Source organism: Papio anubis, chromosome 7 (genome assembly GCF_008728515.1).
Source record: "Papio anubis isolate 15944 chromosome 7, Panubis1.0, whole genome shotgun sequence".
Lineage (NCBI taxonomy): Eukaryota > Metazoa > Chordata > Mammalia > Primates > Cercopithecidae > Papio > Papio anubis.
In genome coordinates, this window is record NC_044982.1 from 144,260,489 (window position 1) to 144,279,517 (window position 19,029).

General features: G+C 45.6%; 1 protein-coding gene and 1 non-coding gene across 9 annotated transcripts in view; one reads left to right on the forward strand and one right to left on the reverse strand.

Moving 5' to 3' along the window:
- Positions 1-2,670: 2,670 nt before the first annotated feature.
- The window catches only part of STARD9 (StAR related lipid transfer domain containing 9), a 148,516-nt gene continuing 132,157 nt past the window's right edge, over positions 2,671-19,029 (reverse strand). For 7 of the 8 annotated variants that reach the window (XM_009210006.4, XM_017960559.3, XM_017960556.3 and 4 more), the window contains 7 exons: positions 6,883-6,970; positions 6,614-6,735; positions 5,869-5,933; positions 5,482-5,684; positions 5,130-5,224; positions 4,752-4,910; positions 2,671-4,194 (listed from right to left, as the gene is read on the reverse strand). In XM_009210006.4, coding sequence (XP_009208270.3) covers positions 4,093-4,194; positions 4,752-4,910; positions 5,130-5,224; positions 5,482-5,684; positions 5,869-5,933; positions 6,614-6,735; positions 6,883-6,970 — 834 coding nt within the window. In that variant the 3' untranslated portion in view covers positions 2,671-4,092. The remainder of the gene's footprint in view (positions 4,195-4,751; positions 4,911-5,129; positions 5,225-5,481; positions 5,685-5,868; positions 5,934-6,613; positions 6,736-6,882; positions 6,971-19,029) is intronic. The other variant, XM_003900840.5, reaches the window with a different exon arrangement.
- LOC116276267 lies at positions 14,899-14,999 on the forward strand. The gene has a single exon (XR_004185690.1). It is a non-coding gene; the product is annotated as a small nucleolar RNA U13 (small nucleolar RNA).

The window sequence follows — 19,029 nt, forward strand, 5'->3', positions numbered from 1 at the left end:
TCAACCAACTGAAACCTGACTTCCCCCCACCCCATACCTTCAGCCCCTGTGCAGGTAGTAACTCTTGAGACCTCTTTCTCTGACCAGGGACCAAGCACAGGGCATTTAGAGCTTTTTAAAATAAACTGGTTTTCTTTAACAAGGGCTTGATGTCTAGTCATTTTCACCTGTCTTTTAAACGCTTTAGAAGGCTGCAGAGTCTCAGGTGGGCTTTAGGTGGAGCGCTGTAATTATGGCTTTGCTCTGTCCATTACAAAGTGAGCTACCTTGCCTCTTAGAAATGCCTGTATATTCCACTCTAGAGGGCTAGTCTCTGGCAGCAATATCTATTAATTTATTGCCAGTGGGTACTGACTTCTGTGTAACTTTATTTGTGGGAGAAAGGGTTAGGATAATGTAGTTTCCACACACAGGATATTCCCTAGTGAACCACATGGTGGGGCAGTGTTGTTACGCTTGTCAAGGCCGGGGTGTTTGATTTGGCTTGGAGTTTCTCACGGCAAAAGCACTGCTTCTCGATTACAGCAGTATCGAGCTCTATAACTGAGCCATTGATTTTGACAGGTTCACACCGGTAATCCCAGCGCTTTGGGAGGCCGAGAGGATTGCTTGAGTCCAGGAGTTAGAGATTACAGTGAACTATGTTTGTGCCACTGCACTCCAGCCTGAGCAAGAGTGAGACCCCCATCTCCTTGAGGAAAAAAAAAGCACTACTATGGTCATGTGCATTACCACCAGGAGCTGGCTGGTAATATAATCCTCAGGAGGACCTAAAGGGATCCACTTGTGTGACCACGGTAGAGCCAGGAAATCCCATCAGCGTAGAAAGTGAAAAATGGGAGTTTTTCTCAGTCACCACCTTGTAATCATACTTCTTCCAAATACCATGCCTTTCCCTTCTCCTCAGCTCAGCTACTTAAAGTTTCTGCATCTGAACCTTTTCCCCTGATCTCTTCATTTTCAAAGGCCTTTATCTTTATCCTTTGAATCCAATTTGTTCTGAATGCCCGGGAACCAAAAAAGGTTTAAGGAATGCTTTCTCGGCCGGGCACGGTGGCTCACATCTGTAATCCCAGCACTTTGGGAGGTCAAGGTGGGAGGATCACTTGTGCTTGGGAGTTTGAACCAGCCCAGGCAACACTGGGAAACCCCATCTTTATAAAAAATACAGAATAAAATTGGTCAGGAGTGTTGGTCCATGTCTGTGGTCCCAGCTACTTGGGAGGCTGAGGTCAGAGGATCACCTGAGCCCAGGAGGTCAAGGCTACAGTGAGCCATGATCACGCCACTGCAGTCCAGCCTGGGCTACAGAGTGACACCCTGTCTCAAAAAAAAAAAGCTTTCTATGCCCAGAGACCAGCATGGAGTGTGATTAAACCACAGCACTGCCCCCAGGAAGCTTAGGGTCAGTGTCAGGCTCATGGCTACCTCTTGACTTGTTCCAGACGACCCAGCTGAGGTGTGTGACATGTGATGGGCAGGAGAGGAAAACCTGAAACCCCTAAGGATGCTGAGACTGAAGGCCTGGGCCATAACCCAGGCCTGGCTAAGGCCCACTGAGTTAAAAACGAGTTCTTGGGAATCTGAATGGAAATTGAACATGCTCCCAATGAAGGGAACTTCCTGCTGGTCTGTGGGAGGCTACTCTAAGGATTATGGAGATAGGCAGCTAGTGGGTCAGTGAACTCATCAGATTCTTTTCTGTATGTCTGCTCTCTAATTGTCAAAGCCAGCTGTTTATAAAATGTGGTCCCCAGACCAGCAAACTTCAGGGTCCCCTGGGACTTCTTGTTAACACAAATGCTCTGGTCCCTCCCCGGGGCGACCAAACCAGTAACTTGGGGTAGGGCCCAGCCTGGGGGCATAAGAAAGCCTTCAGGTGATGCTGATACACCAAAAGTATGAGAACCACCCCGTGAAACCAAAATCTGACTCCACTTTTGCTTTTTGCTACAAGATCCCTCTCAATCTTTTCGGTTGCTGATTCAGTCAGGTCTGGTGTGTGGCTTTTTTTTTGAGATGGAGTCTCACTCTGTCACCCAGGTTGGAGTGCAGCGGCACAATCTTGGCTCACTGAAACCGCCACCTCCCAGGTTCAAGCAATTCTTGTGCCTCAGCCTCCCAAGTAGCTGGGATTACAGGTATGCACTACCATGCCTGGTTAATTTTTTGTATTTTTAGTAGAGACTGGGTTTCACCATGTTGGCCAGGCTGGTCTCGAACTGACCTCAGGTGATCCACCTGCCTTGGCGTCCCAAAGTGCTGGGATTACAGGAGTGAGCCACCGCGCCCAGCTGGCTTCTCTATTAAGGTGGACAGGGTCACCTCCTGGTTATCCCCCGACTCAGATTCCCATAGGTGGCTCTGCCTCAGAAGCCCCAGGGCACTGTGGTCAGTGTTAGGTGTGGCAGTGATGGCTCTGGATCCTCCCCTTCAGTTCTTACTTGGGCCACAGTTGAGCAACTTACCTGCTTGCTATTTACCCTGCAAAGCAATGCCAAGTTCATGGGAAACTGTACCTACATGTAAACTGAATCTTTGAGACGGCTACGAGTGGGTATTGCCAGTGTGATCTCCAGCTACCTCTGCCAAGCTCGAATCACACACTTAGGCTATCCTAGTGCAGTATTTCATCTACTCTTCACTAGATAAAGTACACAGAGGACTTTCAATTTAAAAATGTTCTGACTTTTTTGGTCAGTAGTCTTAGTAAGAGATTTATATGAAAAGAGGAAGGCGTATATAAATAGGGTGTTAAATATATCATGTCACCAAAAAAATTTACCCGAGAAAAAGAAGTTTAAAAGCAATTTTAAAAAACCTTCAATCAACAATATATAAATAACTTAGTCTGAGGTAAGAGGGAAAAATGCCCTGCCAACACTTTAGAAAAATACATCTCTGCCACACTATACAGAAATACACCTTCTACCACATCTTCTGAATCCCCAGTTAACCTCCATCTACCAAAGATTTTGGGCACGAGAACTAAAGATGAGAATCTTTCCCACCCCTGCCACTTCCAGGTAAACAGAATATTCAGAGTTCATGTTCAGCCAGACTAAAGTACAAGAACACCGAACCCACTCTCCATCCCTTCCAATCCCATCCTAGGATAGGTGGGGCCAGAGCAGAAATCATGGAATGCTCAGGACTTCACGCCTCCCAAGTGCACTGAGGTCAGTTCTGGAACTGAGCTTCCTCCCAACGAGCCACTCCCCTCCTCTGGGAGTTCATTCACCTCCTCTCCCTCAAAGGACAATGTTTAATCTCTGAAATTCCTCTTGCCTTGTCAGCAACCAGCATCTGGCTGCCGCTCCCACCAGTCCTCAAAAGAGCTCAGCCCCCGACCCTGACCCCAAATCTGTCCAACCTGGTTCTACAGTGTCTTCCATCTGACCAAGCTCTAGAGTGACGGCTCCGTATCAGAGCATCGTCGCTCAACATCCCGACTCATGCCAAGACCCAAGTGTCTTCTCCTGGGAGAGAAAGGGAGGAAAAAAAAACAAAACAAAAATCAATAAGAAAGTATTTTGCAAAAATTCAAGAGGGAGAAAAGATTCTGAATCCATGTTCTGGTTTGTTCAGCTGTTTTTTGAACCCTCTTTCTGTTTTGGTATTTTTAACGTCCCATCACACAGTAGAGCTGAATGCTGGAGGTAGATTCAGAGCAGAGTCTTGGCCAGTGGCTGCCTGCTTCCCTACCAGCCTGCAGAAGCACCTTGCCAAAGCACTGCAGTCCCCTGGCTCTGCTGGCTGTGCCCAGTCCCGGTCCTTAAGTGGCCTCTTTGCTGCAGAGTCCCAGAAACAGGAAAGAAAGGTGAGAAATCCAAAAGGAGCTGAGCTGCATTCACTCTGGATAGCCTGGGCCAGGAGCTCAGGCCGTTTGCTCTGCACTGGTGCCAGCTGTGACCAAGTACTGAACGGGCTTTGCTGGCATCCGTGGGCCAGTGCTGTCTGCCCCAGTCGGCCACAGCAGGTAGCATCAGCTTTTCCTGCACTGGGGTATGGAAAGTAACAAGGAGCTGCCACAGTGTCTCTCTTGAGCAGCCTGGGCCTGCATCTCAGCAGCACCATCTTGATGGTGAGATGCTAGCTACCAAGGAAGGAAGCCAGTCTGGCTATTACCAGTGGCTGCTGTTTGATGAAAGAGCTCAGGAGCTGAGGTGGGAAGCCTGGAGCACCAAGTTCCACCTGAAAGCAGAGAGAGAATAATTTAAGGTGCAAATAGATTTGAGAGAGTGTGCCAGGCGCACTCCAGCCCCATGGAGTTCCCCCAGCCTGTGGTGATGGGAGAAGCACCTCAGATTGTGGCTTAGTGTTTACAGGCCCCTGGGCTCTGCTATTCAGATCTAAGCATTGGTGTTCACCTCCTAGTGACAAAGTACAAGTCAAGGGACTGGGAGGGGAGAGGTGAACCAAACAGGTCATCACTCTGCCGAGGTTGCTGCTTTTGCCTCACAATGACTCATCTATCTCCTAAGGACACTGGGATCACCCACAGGATGCTGGTCACTAGGTTTTTGGTAACAGCAGCTTCAGAAAAGATGGATGAATGCCTGTCTCATTCCCTTCTCTCCAATTCCCCAGTGACTCCCTTTACTGCAAGCTCAGGAAGCCCTTGAGTCTCCAGGTCTCAGGCCAAAGGGCCTGGGCACTGGAGGATGTTCAACAGCGAGAGAGAAAAATCCCAGGGGGCTGTGGGGCCAAGTCAGCCTGTGCTGTGAGGCCGGCCACAAAGCATTTATCACCTGGGCCAAGTAGATGACTCTGGTGACTTCCTTCCCTTCCACAGTGACAGGCTGCAAGATCCAGGCACTGGGCAGGATCTCCCCGCGAACCATTTTTCTGCTGGGTCTTGGCATGGATGTATCATACACAGACTGGGCTGCCATGACAGACAGGTGACCCTGCGGACAGAGGGAAGTGGGAGTCTGCCTGTGTGGTGTGGACAAAACAGGAACAGGCTCCCGTGTAGACAGTATGGTGAAAGGCAACACTGGGCCAGCCTTCAAGTCACCCCTACTCTGGCTCCAGCCCCAACTTGCCCTCCTTCCCCTAAAGGACCTGATGCCCACATAGATTTTCTCATGACACTTCAGCCCAAGTTCTTCCCACAACGTCTTTACCACCAAGGCAGGCACCTCTTTGGCTTCTACGCAGACACAACAGAAATCCCGCGGCTGCTTCAATGCACACAGGGTAGTATTGCACACCAAGTACACTGGAGGGACAGGGATAAGGCGGGTCAGGAGGCCCATGGACAGACCTAGTCCTAAAGCCTTCCCGGTCAGGGAGCCCCCCGCCATCACCCCATCACCTGACACCTAGCTCAACCTAGGCTGAGCAATCAAGGTAACCTGAGTACCTGGCCTCCCAATAGGGCTGCCTCCAACCCTCCACCACCTCTATCCCCCAGCAGGACCCCACTGGGCACACCAGAAGCCAGGCCCCGTGGAAGCCTTTCTTCCCTGGGCTCACCCAGGCTGATGCTGTTGGTCACTCGCTGATGCAGCCTTGCTGTCTGGATGGGCTTGTAATACAGGGGCCATAGACTGGGGTCACTGACAGCCGCCCACACGTGAGACAGCGGCTGGGACACCACACCTGCCCCCAGAAAGCCATGCCGAGTGGAAGAAAACACCTTGTAGTAAAGCTGCACCGCCTGCTCCTCACCCTGGTAGCTGGGGGGAGACACCAAGCACAGAAAATAGGAGGGAGTCAAAAATGGGCTCCAAGGGTCACAAAGGAGGGGCTCAGAGTGAAGACTCGAGGAATCCAGGTAAGGGAAGGGAGGAGAGAAGCCGAGCAGAGTGACAAGCTTAGGACCAAGACAGACACTGGACAAAGGACCCCACACAAACTTACTTCCAGCCAGCTGTTGCCTGGCAGCTGAAGAGGTTGTGCAAATTATCCGAACAAGCAGCCATTACCTGGGGACACAATGGCCACACCCAAATTAGGAGGCATCGTAAAAACTAAGCCCCGGGGTTAGTCAGTCTGGCCTGCCTCTGCTCAATTCTCCTTTTCTTTTTTTTTGAGACAGGGTCTAGCTGTGTCATCCAGGCTGGAGTGGAGTGGCGTAATCACGGCTCACTGCAGCGTTAACCTCCTGGGGTTAAGCGATCCTCCCACCTCAGCCTCCCAGTCTCTAGGACTACAGGTACACACCACCACACCCGGCTATCTTTTTGTATTTTTTGGTAGAAACAGACTCTCATCATGTTGTCCAGGCTGGTCTTGAACTCCTGGACTCAAGCAATCTTCCCACCTCAGCCTCCCAAAGTGCTGGGATTACAGGTGTGAGCTATCACGCCTGGCCTAATGTTTTTATTTTTTTGTAGAAACAGGGTCTTGCTATGCTTCCCAGGCTGGTCTCGAACTGCTGACCTCAAGTGATCGTCCCGCTTCAGCCTCCCAAAATGTTGGGATTACAGGCATAAGCTACTACACCTGGCCTGAATTCCCCTTTTCTCAAGATGAAGAACCACTGAAGATGCCCATAAGCCTTGGGCTCCTCATCTGTCCAGCTTTTTTCCTATTTTCTCTTCCTGCACACCCAGCAGAGGTCTAGGTAAAGGAATGATAGGGACAGGCAGGAGCAGTTACTCACATCAGCCATAGAAGTGTCCACGACATGCTTGGCCAAATCCTGATAGGAGGAGGAAAAGCAGGTCCCCGAGTTGGACAGACTGGATGGTGAACAGCAGCAACTGCCCAGGGAGGCTCTGCGGCCTACAAGAAATAGGTGGAGACCCTGTGATGGCCTCAGGACAGCAACAGCTCTCCCGCAGACCAGTGACCCACTAAGATCTAACAGCCATCAGCCCCCGAGTCCCCAAACCAGGCAGCTGGCTATCCCCAACACTCCCCGCAACTCACCGTAGGCGGAGTTCTTCCTCACTGCAGAAAGGCCTCCTCGCTCATCCCCTATCCATACATCCCTGGAATCAGGCAAGTTTGTGTACCCCTGCAGAAGAGAGGATACTCAGGACTGAGCCAGAAGGCAAGCACAAAATTATCTCCTCTGCCTCGAAACTGCATTTCACAGCTTCCAATAAGATGAATCAACTGCAATGGTCTTCCCAGATGGGAATACCAGAGGCTGGACATCCCCCCAAGAAGACCACAGCAATAGAAATTAGTATCTAGATGATCTCTGCTCACCTTCTAAGCCACACAGGCAGAGGCTGCTTACAGGGGAGTTCCAACAGGGATCAGAACCACCAGGGCCTGAGAGTATGGGGTGCTCTGCCAGCCTTCCAAGCTGGGGGTACCAGGGATCAGTGCATGAGAGGCTCTCTGCACCACCCGGGCAACAAGAATGAGGCCATGGCTAGAGGGGCTTTAGCAGGGTAATAAATGTGGAAGATGGGATGGGAGGAAAAGTAACGGGCTATGAAAAGCTGAACGCTTGGCCCCTTCCCCAGGTGCGGCAGCCAAGCTAAAGGTCCTAACTGGGGATTAGATGGGGTGACCCTCTGGATCTGCAATGTGGTCACCACACCTCCACCTCAGCAGGCCCCTCAACAACATGACCCTTGACCTCTGCTGGAACTCACAGGCACCCACCATCCTACCTCCATCATCACCTCTAACCTATTGCTGCTCTGATCACAATAAAGGAGGAAACAAAGAGAGTCCTCTCTCCATCCTCATCTCCTCACCTGCTGCAACAAAGCAGGCCCTTCTGCCTCAGGCTTAGTTCTCACGCTGCCATGTCAGAAGCCCTTCACTACTGATCACCAGTCTCTTCACTTGTTGCCTCTACCTCTTCCTCTTCACTGGATCCTTACTATTAGCCACAACACTTGGCTAATTTTTAAAACACTTTGGGGGCCGAACAGTGGCTCATGCCTATAATCCCAGCACTTTGGGAGGCCACGGCGGTGGATCACCTGAGGTCAGGAGTTCGAGACCAGCCTGACCAACATGGTGAAACCCCATCTCTACTAACAATACAAAAAATTAGCCGGGTGTGGTGGCGGCGCCTGTAATCCCAGTTACTCGGGAGAATCGCTTGAACCCAGGAGGCAGAGGTTGCAGTGAGCTGAGATTGTGCCACTGCACTCCGACCTGGGCACAACAGAGCGAGACACCATCTCAAAAAAAAAAAAAAAAAAAAAATTGTAAAGGCAGGATCTCAACCTGTTGCCCATGTTGGTCTTAGACTCCTGGGCTCAAGTGATCCTCCCTTCTGCAGCCTCCCAAAGTTTTGGGATTACAGGCGTGAGCCCCCGTGTCGGTTTCTCTCATCTTTAAAACCTTCCTCTTCACTCTCCTGCCTTTCACAGATAAGCTTCTTGCAACTAGTCTCACTGTTTGCCATCTCCCACTTCTTGCTGACTTCTGAACCCACCCTAATCTAACATTTGCCCTCGTCTCTCCTCCAAACAGCAGTCACCAAGGTCCACGGTGTCCGTGTGGCTGGATCTTGTGAACAACTTCTGTCCTACACTTCCTGAATCTCTCAGCAAGCTTTGACTTAGCCAGTCTCTCCCTTTTACTGACAGAATCACTTCCAGAGGCTTCTCATCTCTCTGAGTGGTTTTTTGTTGTTGATTCATCCTCTTCAACTGTTGACATTTTGGGAACCTTTCAAAATTCAGGCCCAGGCCCTATTTTCTCACTCCACAATGTATTCCTAGGTAACCTAATCTGTTCCCAGTGCTGAACTCATGACTTCCAAAAATAAATATCCATAAATTAATAAGTATTGCTGAGACAAATGGGCAGTCATCTGGAAAAAAAAAAAAAGATTGCATAGAGACCCATTTCACAGACATACCAAAATGGATCCCTTATGCTTTATGAATCAAAGACACACTGGGAGATGGAGGAGTACAACGGTATTACAAGAAAACACAATTGAAAAGGTAACTGTGCCTGTAGTACAGTTGCCCGGGAGGCTGGGCGGGAGGAGAATCCCTTGAGTCTAGGAGTTTGAAGCATGAGCCACTGCACCTGGCCTCAAAAATGTTTTAAGAAATTCTCAACAACAATTGAATCAAGGAAGAAATACAAACAGAAATCGCAAAATTATATTAAAAATGAAAATACATGTCACAAGCTATGGGAAATGGCTGAAGCAATGCTCAGAGGGAAATTTTAGCTTTAAAAACATCTGGGAAAAGAAATAAAAATAAATGAATTAATACTATGAACTATATGCCAACAAATTCAATAACATAAATTAGTGACTCCAAAGTTAAACTGACTCAAGGAGAAATAAAACACCTTAGTACAGGCTGGGCGTGGTGGTTCACGCCTGTAATCCCAGCACACTGGGAGGAGGCAGGTGGATCACGAGGTCAGGAGATCGAGACCATTCTGGCTAACACAGTGAAACTGTCTCCACTAAAAAAATACAAAAAAATTAGCCAGGTGTGGTGGCGGGCGCCTGTAGTCCCAGCTACTCGGGAGGCAGAGGCAGGAGAACGATGTGAACCCAGGAGGCGGAGCTTGCAGTGAGTCAAGACGGCACCACTGCATTCCAGCCTGGGCGACAGAAAAAAAAAAAAAAAGCAAAAAAAACTTAGTACATATTTTATTTACAAATTTAAGATATTAAATTAGTGATCAAAGAAAATTTCAAGATAGTTTCATTAGTAAAATCTACCAAACATTTAAGGAATTAATACCAATCCTTCCTAGATGCTTCAAAAAATCAGGAGGGAACACTTGCCAACTCATTCTATAGGGCCAGAATTACCCTGATACAAAAACTGGGCAAAGGCATCACAAGTAAACTATAGACCAATATCCCTCATGAATACACACACACACAAATCCTCAACAAAACACTAGTAAACTGAAATCTAGCAACACATAAAAAAGATATCATGAGCAAGTAGGATTTATCACAGAAACACAGGGCTGGCTCAACATACAAAAATCAATGCAATGCACTGTGTTAATAAAAGAAAAAAAACCCGTAAGATTATCTCAGTAGACACTAGAAAAAATATTTGACTAAATCCAGTACCTTTTCATGATAAAAATTCAAAAAACTAGGAATATAAGGGAATTTCCTCAACCTGATAAAGGTCAGCTATAAAACATCCACAGCTAACATCACAATTAACGGTGAAAGATGCATACCTTCCTCCTCCGCTCTCACCACATCTAATCAACATTGTACTGGAGATTGTAGCCAGCACAACTGGCAAGACAACAACAACAAAGGCAGATGGCATGATCTTGCATATAGAATATCTTAAGGAATCTATTTTAAAAAAAAATTAGAACTAATAAATGAATTCACCAAGGGTATAGGAGACAAGAACAATATACAAAAATCAATTTTATTTCGGCATAATAGCAATGAAGAAACTGAAAATGAAGTGAAAACAATTCCATTTATAATAACGTCAACAGGAATAAAATACTTACGAATAAATTTAATAAAATAAGCATAAAACTTATACCCTGAAAACTTCAAAACATTGTTGAAATTAAGCCTAAATAAACACAATGGCATCCCATATTCACAGAGCTAAAGACTTAATATTGTTAAAATAGCAATGCTCCCCCAATTGATCTACCGATCAAAGTAATCCCAATCAAAATCCCAGCTGACTTCTTTGCAGAAACTGACAAGCTGATCCTAAAATTCATATGGAAATCTGAGAAACCCAGAATAGTCAAAGTAATCTTGAAAAAGAACAAAGTTGGAAGATGCAGACTTCCTGACTTCTAAAGGTACGACAAAACTACAGTAATGAAGACAGTGTGAGGCTGGGTGCAACAGCTCACACCTATGTAGATCAATGGTATAGAATTAGGAGTCCAGAAATAAAGTCATACGTCTGTAGTCTACTGATCTTTGACATGGCTGCCAAGACAATTCAGTGGGGGAAATAATAATCTTTCAAACCCATGTTGTTGGGAGAACTGGACATCCATATGGAAAAGAATGAAATTCAACCCCTAGCTCTCACCATATGTAAAAATTAACTCAAAATGGGTCAAAGAATGAAATGTGGAAGCTAAAAGCATAAAACTCTTAGAAGAAAACATAGGTGTAATCTTTGTGATCTTGGATTAGGCACTCGTTTCCTAGATACGAAACCAAAGCACAAGGAACAATAAAAAATAAACTGGACATCATTAAACTTTTGGCTTCAGAGGGCACTACATCAAGATAGTGAACAGACACAAAGAATGGGAGGACATTTTCTGTGAATTACATATTTGCTAAGGGACTCTTAAGAAGACAAATAACCAAATCTTAAAATAGACAAAATATCTGACTAGCTATTTCTCCAAAGATGATGTATAAATGGGCAAAGACACGTGAAAAGATGCTCAACACCATTAGCCATCAGGGCAATGGAACTGAAGCCACAATAAGGTAGTACTTCCCATCTGCTAGGACAGCTGTCATCCAAAATAGGTCATAGCTACTGTCGGTGAGGACGGAGGAAACACACTGCTCACACTGCTCGTGGGGAGGTAAAATAGGACAGCCTCTGTGAAAAGCAGTCTGGCAGTTCCTCTATGATCCTGCAACTCAACTCTAGATACATACCCAAGAGAAATGAAAACATATCCATACAAAAGCTTTACAGGGATGTTCGTAGCAGCAATATTTATTAGTAGGCAAAAAGCAGAAAACGACTTCCTAAAGGCCCAACAACTGAAGAATGGATAAATAAAATGTGGTTTATTCATACAATGGAGTATTACTCGCCATATAAAGGAATGAAGCTCCCATATATTTTACAACATGAAGGACCCCTTGTTGGGGGGTAAATCACTGTCTCCACTGAAAATATGTTGAAGTCCAAACCCCCCAGTATCTGTGAATTTGACCTAATTTGAAAATAAGTTCCTTGCAGATGTCACCAAGTTAATATAAGACAGTACTGGATTAGAGTGGTCCCTAAATCCAGTGACTAATGTCCTTATAAGAAGGTTATGTGGAGCTGGGCGCGGTAGCTCACACCTGTAATCCAACACTTTGGGAGGCTGAAGCATGTGGATCACCTGAGGTCAGGAGACCAGCCTGGCCAATGTGGTGAAAACCCGTCTCTACCAAAAATACAAAAAATTAGCTGGGCATGGTGGTGGATGCCTGTAATCCCAGCTACCTGGGAGGCTGAGGCAGGAGAATCGCTTGAACCCAGGAGGCAGAGGTTGCAGTGAGCCGAGATCGTGCCATTGCACTCCAGCCTGGGTGACAGAGCAAGACTCTGTCTCAAAAAAACAAAACAAAACAAACAAGTTATGTGGTAGCTTACGATGGTAATTCCAGCACCTTGAGAGGCTGAGGCGGGAGGATCACTTGAGGTCAGGTGTTGCAGGTAAGAATGAGCTGTGATTGCACCACTGCAGTCAGGTCCAGGTGACAGAGACCCTGTCTCTCAAACACTGGGACAGACAGACAGGGAGACAGACACACACAGAGAGAGACAGAGAGTGCGCGAGTGAGAGCGAGACTGTCACATGAAGGAAGAGACAGAAATGGGAGTGAGTGCCAAGGATTGCTGGTAACCATCAGAAGCCTGGAAAGAGGCCTGGAGCAGATCCTTCTCCCAGGAGCTTTCTGAGGAATATGGTGCTGCTAACACCAACACTTTGGACTTCTAGCCTACAGAACTATGAGAGCATAAGTTTCTGTTGTTTGAAGCCACTCTGTGAGTGGTAATTTGTTACAGCAATTCCAGGAAACTAACACAATCCTGCAAACATTATGCTAAGAGAAAGAAGCCATCAAAAAGGATCATATATTGTATGATTCCATTTATATGAAACGTCCAGAATAGGCAAATCCATAGGGATAGAAAGTAGGCTCGTGGTTGCCAAGGGCTGGGGAATGGTGAACTTAGGGAATAACTAGTGGCATGTGGTTTTTTAGGGGGTAATGAAAATGTCCTAAAATTGCTGATGGATACACAACTCTATGAATATACTAAAGCCAATGGATTATAACAACAACAATAAAAAATCAATTAAAGAAGTGCTCAAGGGTCAGGCACGGTGGTTCATGTTTGTAATCCCAACACTGGGAGGCTGAAGCGGGCAGATCCCTTGAGCCCAGGAGTTCAACACCAGCCTGGGCAACAGGTAAAACCCCATCTCTAGAAAACAAAAATACAAAAAGTAGCCGGGCATGGTGGCACACACCTGTACTCCAGGTACTCAGGAGGCTGAGGTGGGAGGATCACTGGCATCTAGCGAGGTCAAGGCTGCAGTGAGCCATGACTGTGTCACTGCACTCTAGCCTGGGCAACAGAGCAAGACCCTATCTCAAAAAAAAAAAAAAAAAAAAAAAAGGCATGTCAAAAGGACACAAGACCCAAGCTGAAGTAACTCCAAATAATTAAAGCAGGAACAAGTTGAACACTGAAATTAATAATGACAGTACCGTATTGAATCATTCCCCAAAGAATATGATACCAAACTGAAAAAAACTAAATAGTTGAATAAATTAAGTGGTGGAAGAAGGGACTGCACTTCCTTAGAGAAAAGTTCCAATTAATAAATGTAGAAGGAGGCCGGGCGCGGTGGCTCACGCCTGTAATCCCAGCACTTTGGGAGGCCGAGGTGGGCAGATCATGAGGTCAGAAGATCGAGACCAACCTGGCTAACACGATGAAACCCTGTCTCTACCAAAAATACAAAAAATTAGCTGGGCGTGGTGGCGGGCGCCTGTAGTCCCAGCTACTTGGGAGGCTGAGGCAGGAGAATGGCATGAACCTGGGAGGCGGAGCTTGCAGTGAGCCGAGATTGCGCCACTGCACTCCAGCCTGGGGAACAGAGCACCAGACTCCGTCTCAAATAAATAAATAAATAAATAAATAAATAAATAAATGTAGAAGAAATGAAGAGAATACAAAATTGCCACTAAAATATCACAATAATTTTTACAGATAAGACACACTAGTAGACACTAAAATCAGTGGATGAAAGTTTGAGGAAAAACAGGATTTTCCATAGTCTCCAAGATTTTTTGGGGGAGAGAGGGCGGGGGATGGAGTCTTGCTCTGTCTCCCAGGCTGGACTGCAGTGGCACCATCTCGGCTCAATGCAACCCCCACCTCCCGGGTTCAAGCTATTCTCCTGTCTCAGCCTTCCAAGTAGCTGGGACTACAGGCGTGTGCCACCATGCCTGGCTAATTTTTATATTTTTAGTAGAGACGGGGTTTCACCATACTGACCAGGCTGGTCCTGAACTCCTGACCTCATGATCACCTGCCTCTGCCTCCCTAAGTGCTGGGATTACAGGCGTGAGCCACCGTGCCCAGCCAGTCTCCAAGACTTTTTGAGACAGGGTCTTCCTCTATCCAAGGCCAATGGTGCCATCATGGCTCACTGTAACCTCCATTCCCCCACAGGCTCAAGCGATCCTCCCACCACAACCTCCCAAGTAGCTGGGACCACAGGCACGCACCACCAACATAGCTTTTGTGTGTGTGTGTGTGTGTCTGTGTGTGTGTGTGTGTGTGTGTGTCTAGAGATGGCATATCACTATGCTGCCTAGGCTGATCTCAAAATATTGGACTCAAGTGATCCTCCTGCCTCATCTTTCCAAAGCACTGGGATTACAGGCGTGAGCCACCACATTCAGCCATGTTTATTAATCATAAAGGGCAAAATAGCAACATTCAGTGGAGAGACTCCCAAATACCACCTTAACATCAAAGTTTACATCACCAGAAATAGGACAGATTGGCATCCAGTAATCTCTGATACAATGCACTGAGAATAAGGTATTGCATGAGACATATTTACACTATAAAATTATTTGTTGTCTCTCTAAAATTTGAATTTAACTAGCATCCTGTATTTTTCTTAGCCTAATCTGTCAACCCTGAGAAGGGCAAATCACTTTTATGGTATTTTTTGCCAAAAAATGCATAACTTCAATCTAACCATGAGAAAACCACAGACACGATCCTTTTGTAGTTCATAAGTATGGTAATTGGGTTTTCACATAGATGTCTGAGAAGTGCCTCTCTCAAACCTTGTTACGTGAGCACATTACCTGTCTTACATGAAAAAAAAAAAAAAAAAGAAAGTAACAGCAGATAAAACACATTCCAAAAAATTACTGACCAAGAAGCAAGAAAAGACTGAGAAACTATCACAGCAAAAAGAAATTGATCACAATATACACAGAAATGAACAAGTTAGAATCAAAACTGGCTCCAGGAGAGACGAAAAATCTAAACCAAAAGTTGGCAAACTTTTTCTGTAGGGAGCTAGATACTAAATATTTAAGGCTTTGTGGGCCATTTGAGTAGTTGCAGCTACTCGACTCTCTGCCACTGTAGTGGGAACACGACCATGTACATGAATGGGCATGACTGTATTCCAGTAAAACTTTATTTACAAAAACAGGAAGCAGGTCAGATCTGGCCAAAGAGCCATAGTTTACTAAACCCTGATCTTAACAGACCATTTTCCATTGAAGAAGTTTTTCAAAGAACTAATTCCCTGCTGAAACACCAAGCCTTGTCAATTTAAAAGGATTATTACATCAAACTTTAAAAGATGATTCAAAAGAAAATTTTTTTTTGAAACAGGGTCTTGCTCTGTCACCCAGGCTGGAGTGCAGTGGCATGATCACAGCTCACCACAGCCTCGACTTCCCAGGCTCAAGCAATCCTCCCACCACAACCTCCTGAGTAGCTAGGACTACAGGTATGCAGCATCACGCCCGGCTTTTTTTTTTTTCCTATGTTGCCCTGTCTGGACTCAAACTCCTGGGCTCAAGTAATCCTCCTGCCGCAGCCTCCCCAAGTGCTGAGATTACAGGTGTGAGCCACCATGTCTGGCTCTCAAATTTTTTTACTTTTCATCCCCATTTCGCTGTCCCACCAAAATCATTGATATGCTTAGAGTATATATTTTTGTTTGTATGTGTTCTTGCAAAAAGTGATTGTTTTATATATTATATTTATATACTATATATGTTGTTTAATTTACAAATAGTAACATGTCTCATTTTATGGGCAGATCATGAGATCAGGAGTTTAAGACCAGCCTGGTCAACATAGTGAAACCCTGTCTCTACTAAAAATACAAAAAAATAAGCTGGGCATGGTGGCAGGCACCTGTAGTCCCAGCTACTAGAGAGGCTGAGGCAGGAGAATCTCTTAAGCCCAGGAGTCGGAGGTTGGAGTGAGCCAAGATCATGCCATTGCACTCCAGCCTCAGCAACACAGCGAGACTCTGTTTCAAAAAAAAGAAAAAAAAGTTTTTCAGTCAGTATTCTGCCTAGGTGTTTAATGTGTTGATTTCAATTCTTGCATAGTATTAATATTTCATGTGTGCAACTACCACATTTTACCTATCCATTCTCAGTCATGGATTCAGGAATGTCCTCCAACTCATTGCCACTTCAAATAATGCCTCAATAAACAATTCCTTACATGTTCGCTCATAACCTATGCAAACATTGCTGAGTCATAGGAACCTATAATGGTTCCAACATCCTCAAAGTCCTGTCCTGCCAAAATCTGGCATCATCTGGCTTCCTAAATTTTCCCAGTTTAATAGGTATAAAGTTTTTATTACCTTTTTAACTATTCATAAGCCTTGAAAAGGAAAAGTACCACCTTTCTTTCCTATAAAAGGAGTATAACATTGATAACAAAACCTAAAGAATATATTGTGAAAGCAAAAACCACAGAAAAATTCAAATATTGATGCAAAATTCTAAAATATAAGTGGACTCCAACAACGAATCATAAATATATATTATAGGATTTATTCCAGGATTGCAAGAATAGTTCAATATTAGCCCAAAAATAAATAGATGGATGTATGAATGAATGAATGAAATCTCCAAAGACTCTGAAATACCCATTCTGGATAAGAATATGCTATAAGCTAGGAATAGTTGGATATTTCCTTAGTATTGCAAAAATATATCTATCTCAGCTCAAAAGCTATAAAAAAGCCAGGTATGGTGGCTCACGCCTGTAATCCCAGCACTTTGGGAGGCCGAGATGAGTGGATCAACTGAGGTCAGGGGTTCGAGACCAGCCTAGCCAACATGGTGAAACCCAAACTCTACTAAAAATACAAAAATTAGCCAGGCATAGTGGCAGGTGCCTGTAATCCCAGCTACTTGGGAGGCTGAGGCAGGAGATCGAGGTGCTTAAAGATCGAGGTGAAGGCTGCAGTGAGCCGAGATCACACCACTGTACTCCAGCCTGGGCAACAGAGCAAGACACCATCTCAAAAAAAAAAAAAAAAAAAAGAAAGAAATTAAGATAAGTACATGTATTAGCAGCTACTAAATTAGTAGCGCAGGTCTAGAGAATCAACCAAAAAAATAGATGCAAAATTAATTCACAGCAATCAATAGCTTTAATACATACAAAATAATCAGAAGATATAAAAGAAGGAAAAACCTATTTACAAAAGTAACAAAAACCTTAAAATACTTCTTAGAAATAAATCTGACAAGAAATGTGAGAGACATATGAAGAAAACTTTAAAAATACAAAAAGAAAGCTTGAAACTAGTATGTTCTTGGTTAGAAAATTCTATAGCATAAGATGTGGTTTCTCCCTAAGTCAATCCACATGATCCTATTAAAAACAGTAACAAGGGCCGGGCGCGGTGGCTCACGCCTGTAATCCCAGCACTTTGGGAGGCTGAGGCAGGCGGATCACGAGGTCAGGAGATCGAGACCATCCTGGCCAACATGGTGAAACCCCATCTCTACTAAAAATACAAAAATTAGCCGGGCGTGGTGGCGGGCGCCTGTAATCCCAGCTACTCGGGAGGCTGAGGCAGGAGAATGGCGTGAACCCGGGAGGCGGAGCTTGCAGTGAGCTGAGATCCGGCCACTGCACTCCAGCCTGGGCGACAGAGCGAGACTCCATCTCAAAAAATAAATAAATAAATAAAATAAAATAAAAACAGTAACAAGTTCTTGCAATTGAACTAGACAAGGTGAGATCCGAAATTTCATATAAAAAATAAACCACAGGCCAGGCGCAGTGGCTGGCTCATCCCAGCACTTTGGGAGGCTGAGGCAGGTGGATCACTTGAGGTTAGGAGTTTGAGATAAGCCTGGCCAACATGGTAAAACCCCATCTCTACTAAAAATGCAAAAATTAGCCAGGCATGGTGGCGGGCGCCTGTAATCCAAGCTACTCAGCAGGCTGAGAGGAGAATCGCTTGAACCCAGGAGGCGGGGGTTGCAGTAAGCTGAGATCGCGCCACTGCACTCCAGCCCGGGTGACAGAGTGAGACTCCATCTCAAAAAATAAAAAATAAAATAAACAAACAACAGGCTGGGTGCAATGGCTCATGCCTGTAATCCCAGCATTTTGTTCAGCTGAGGTGGGCGAATCACCTGAAGTCAAGAGTTTGAGACCAGCCTAGCCACCACTGCAAAACCCCATCTCTACTAAAAATACAAGAAAAATTAGCCAGGCGTGGAGGATGATGCAGGCCTGTAGTCCCAGGTACTTGGAGTACTGAGACAGGAAGAATCGCTTGAACTTGGGAGGCTGAGGTTGTAGTGAGTCAAGATGGCGCCACTGCACTCCAGCCTGAATGATAGAGCAAGACTCCATCTCAAAAAATAAACAAACAACAGATCAGTAACACAGAGGCACAGCAAGATGACAGAATAGGACCCTTCAGTGATAGTTCCCCACAGAAACATCGATTTGAACAACTATCCACACAAGAAAATATCTTCACTAGAGCTAGGAAAACCAGCTGATAGATAAAAGTACTAGATTTTACAAGGAGAAGAAGCTGCATTAAAGAGAATAGGAAGGACAGTTTCATATTATCTGCACCAACCCTCCCCCAACCCTAGGTAGTGATGAGAGACACTGTCCACATGGCAGAAGAAGAGGTTAGTGGACATGCGACTTTGCCTTAGAGCCCAGTACTAAGTCTGCCACAGTAATACGCAGAACCAGAAAAAACCCCACAGCCTAACTCCAGGCCTGTACCCATGGACAAAGACTGTGGACCCACACTAAGCACCAGAAAAGAACTCACCACCCATCAGGATGAATGTGGTCAGGAGTTGGAGACCAGCCTGGCCAA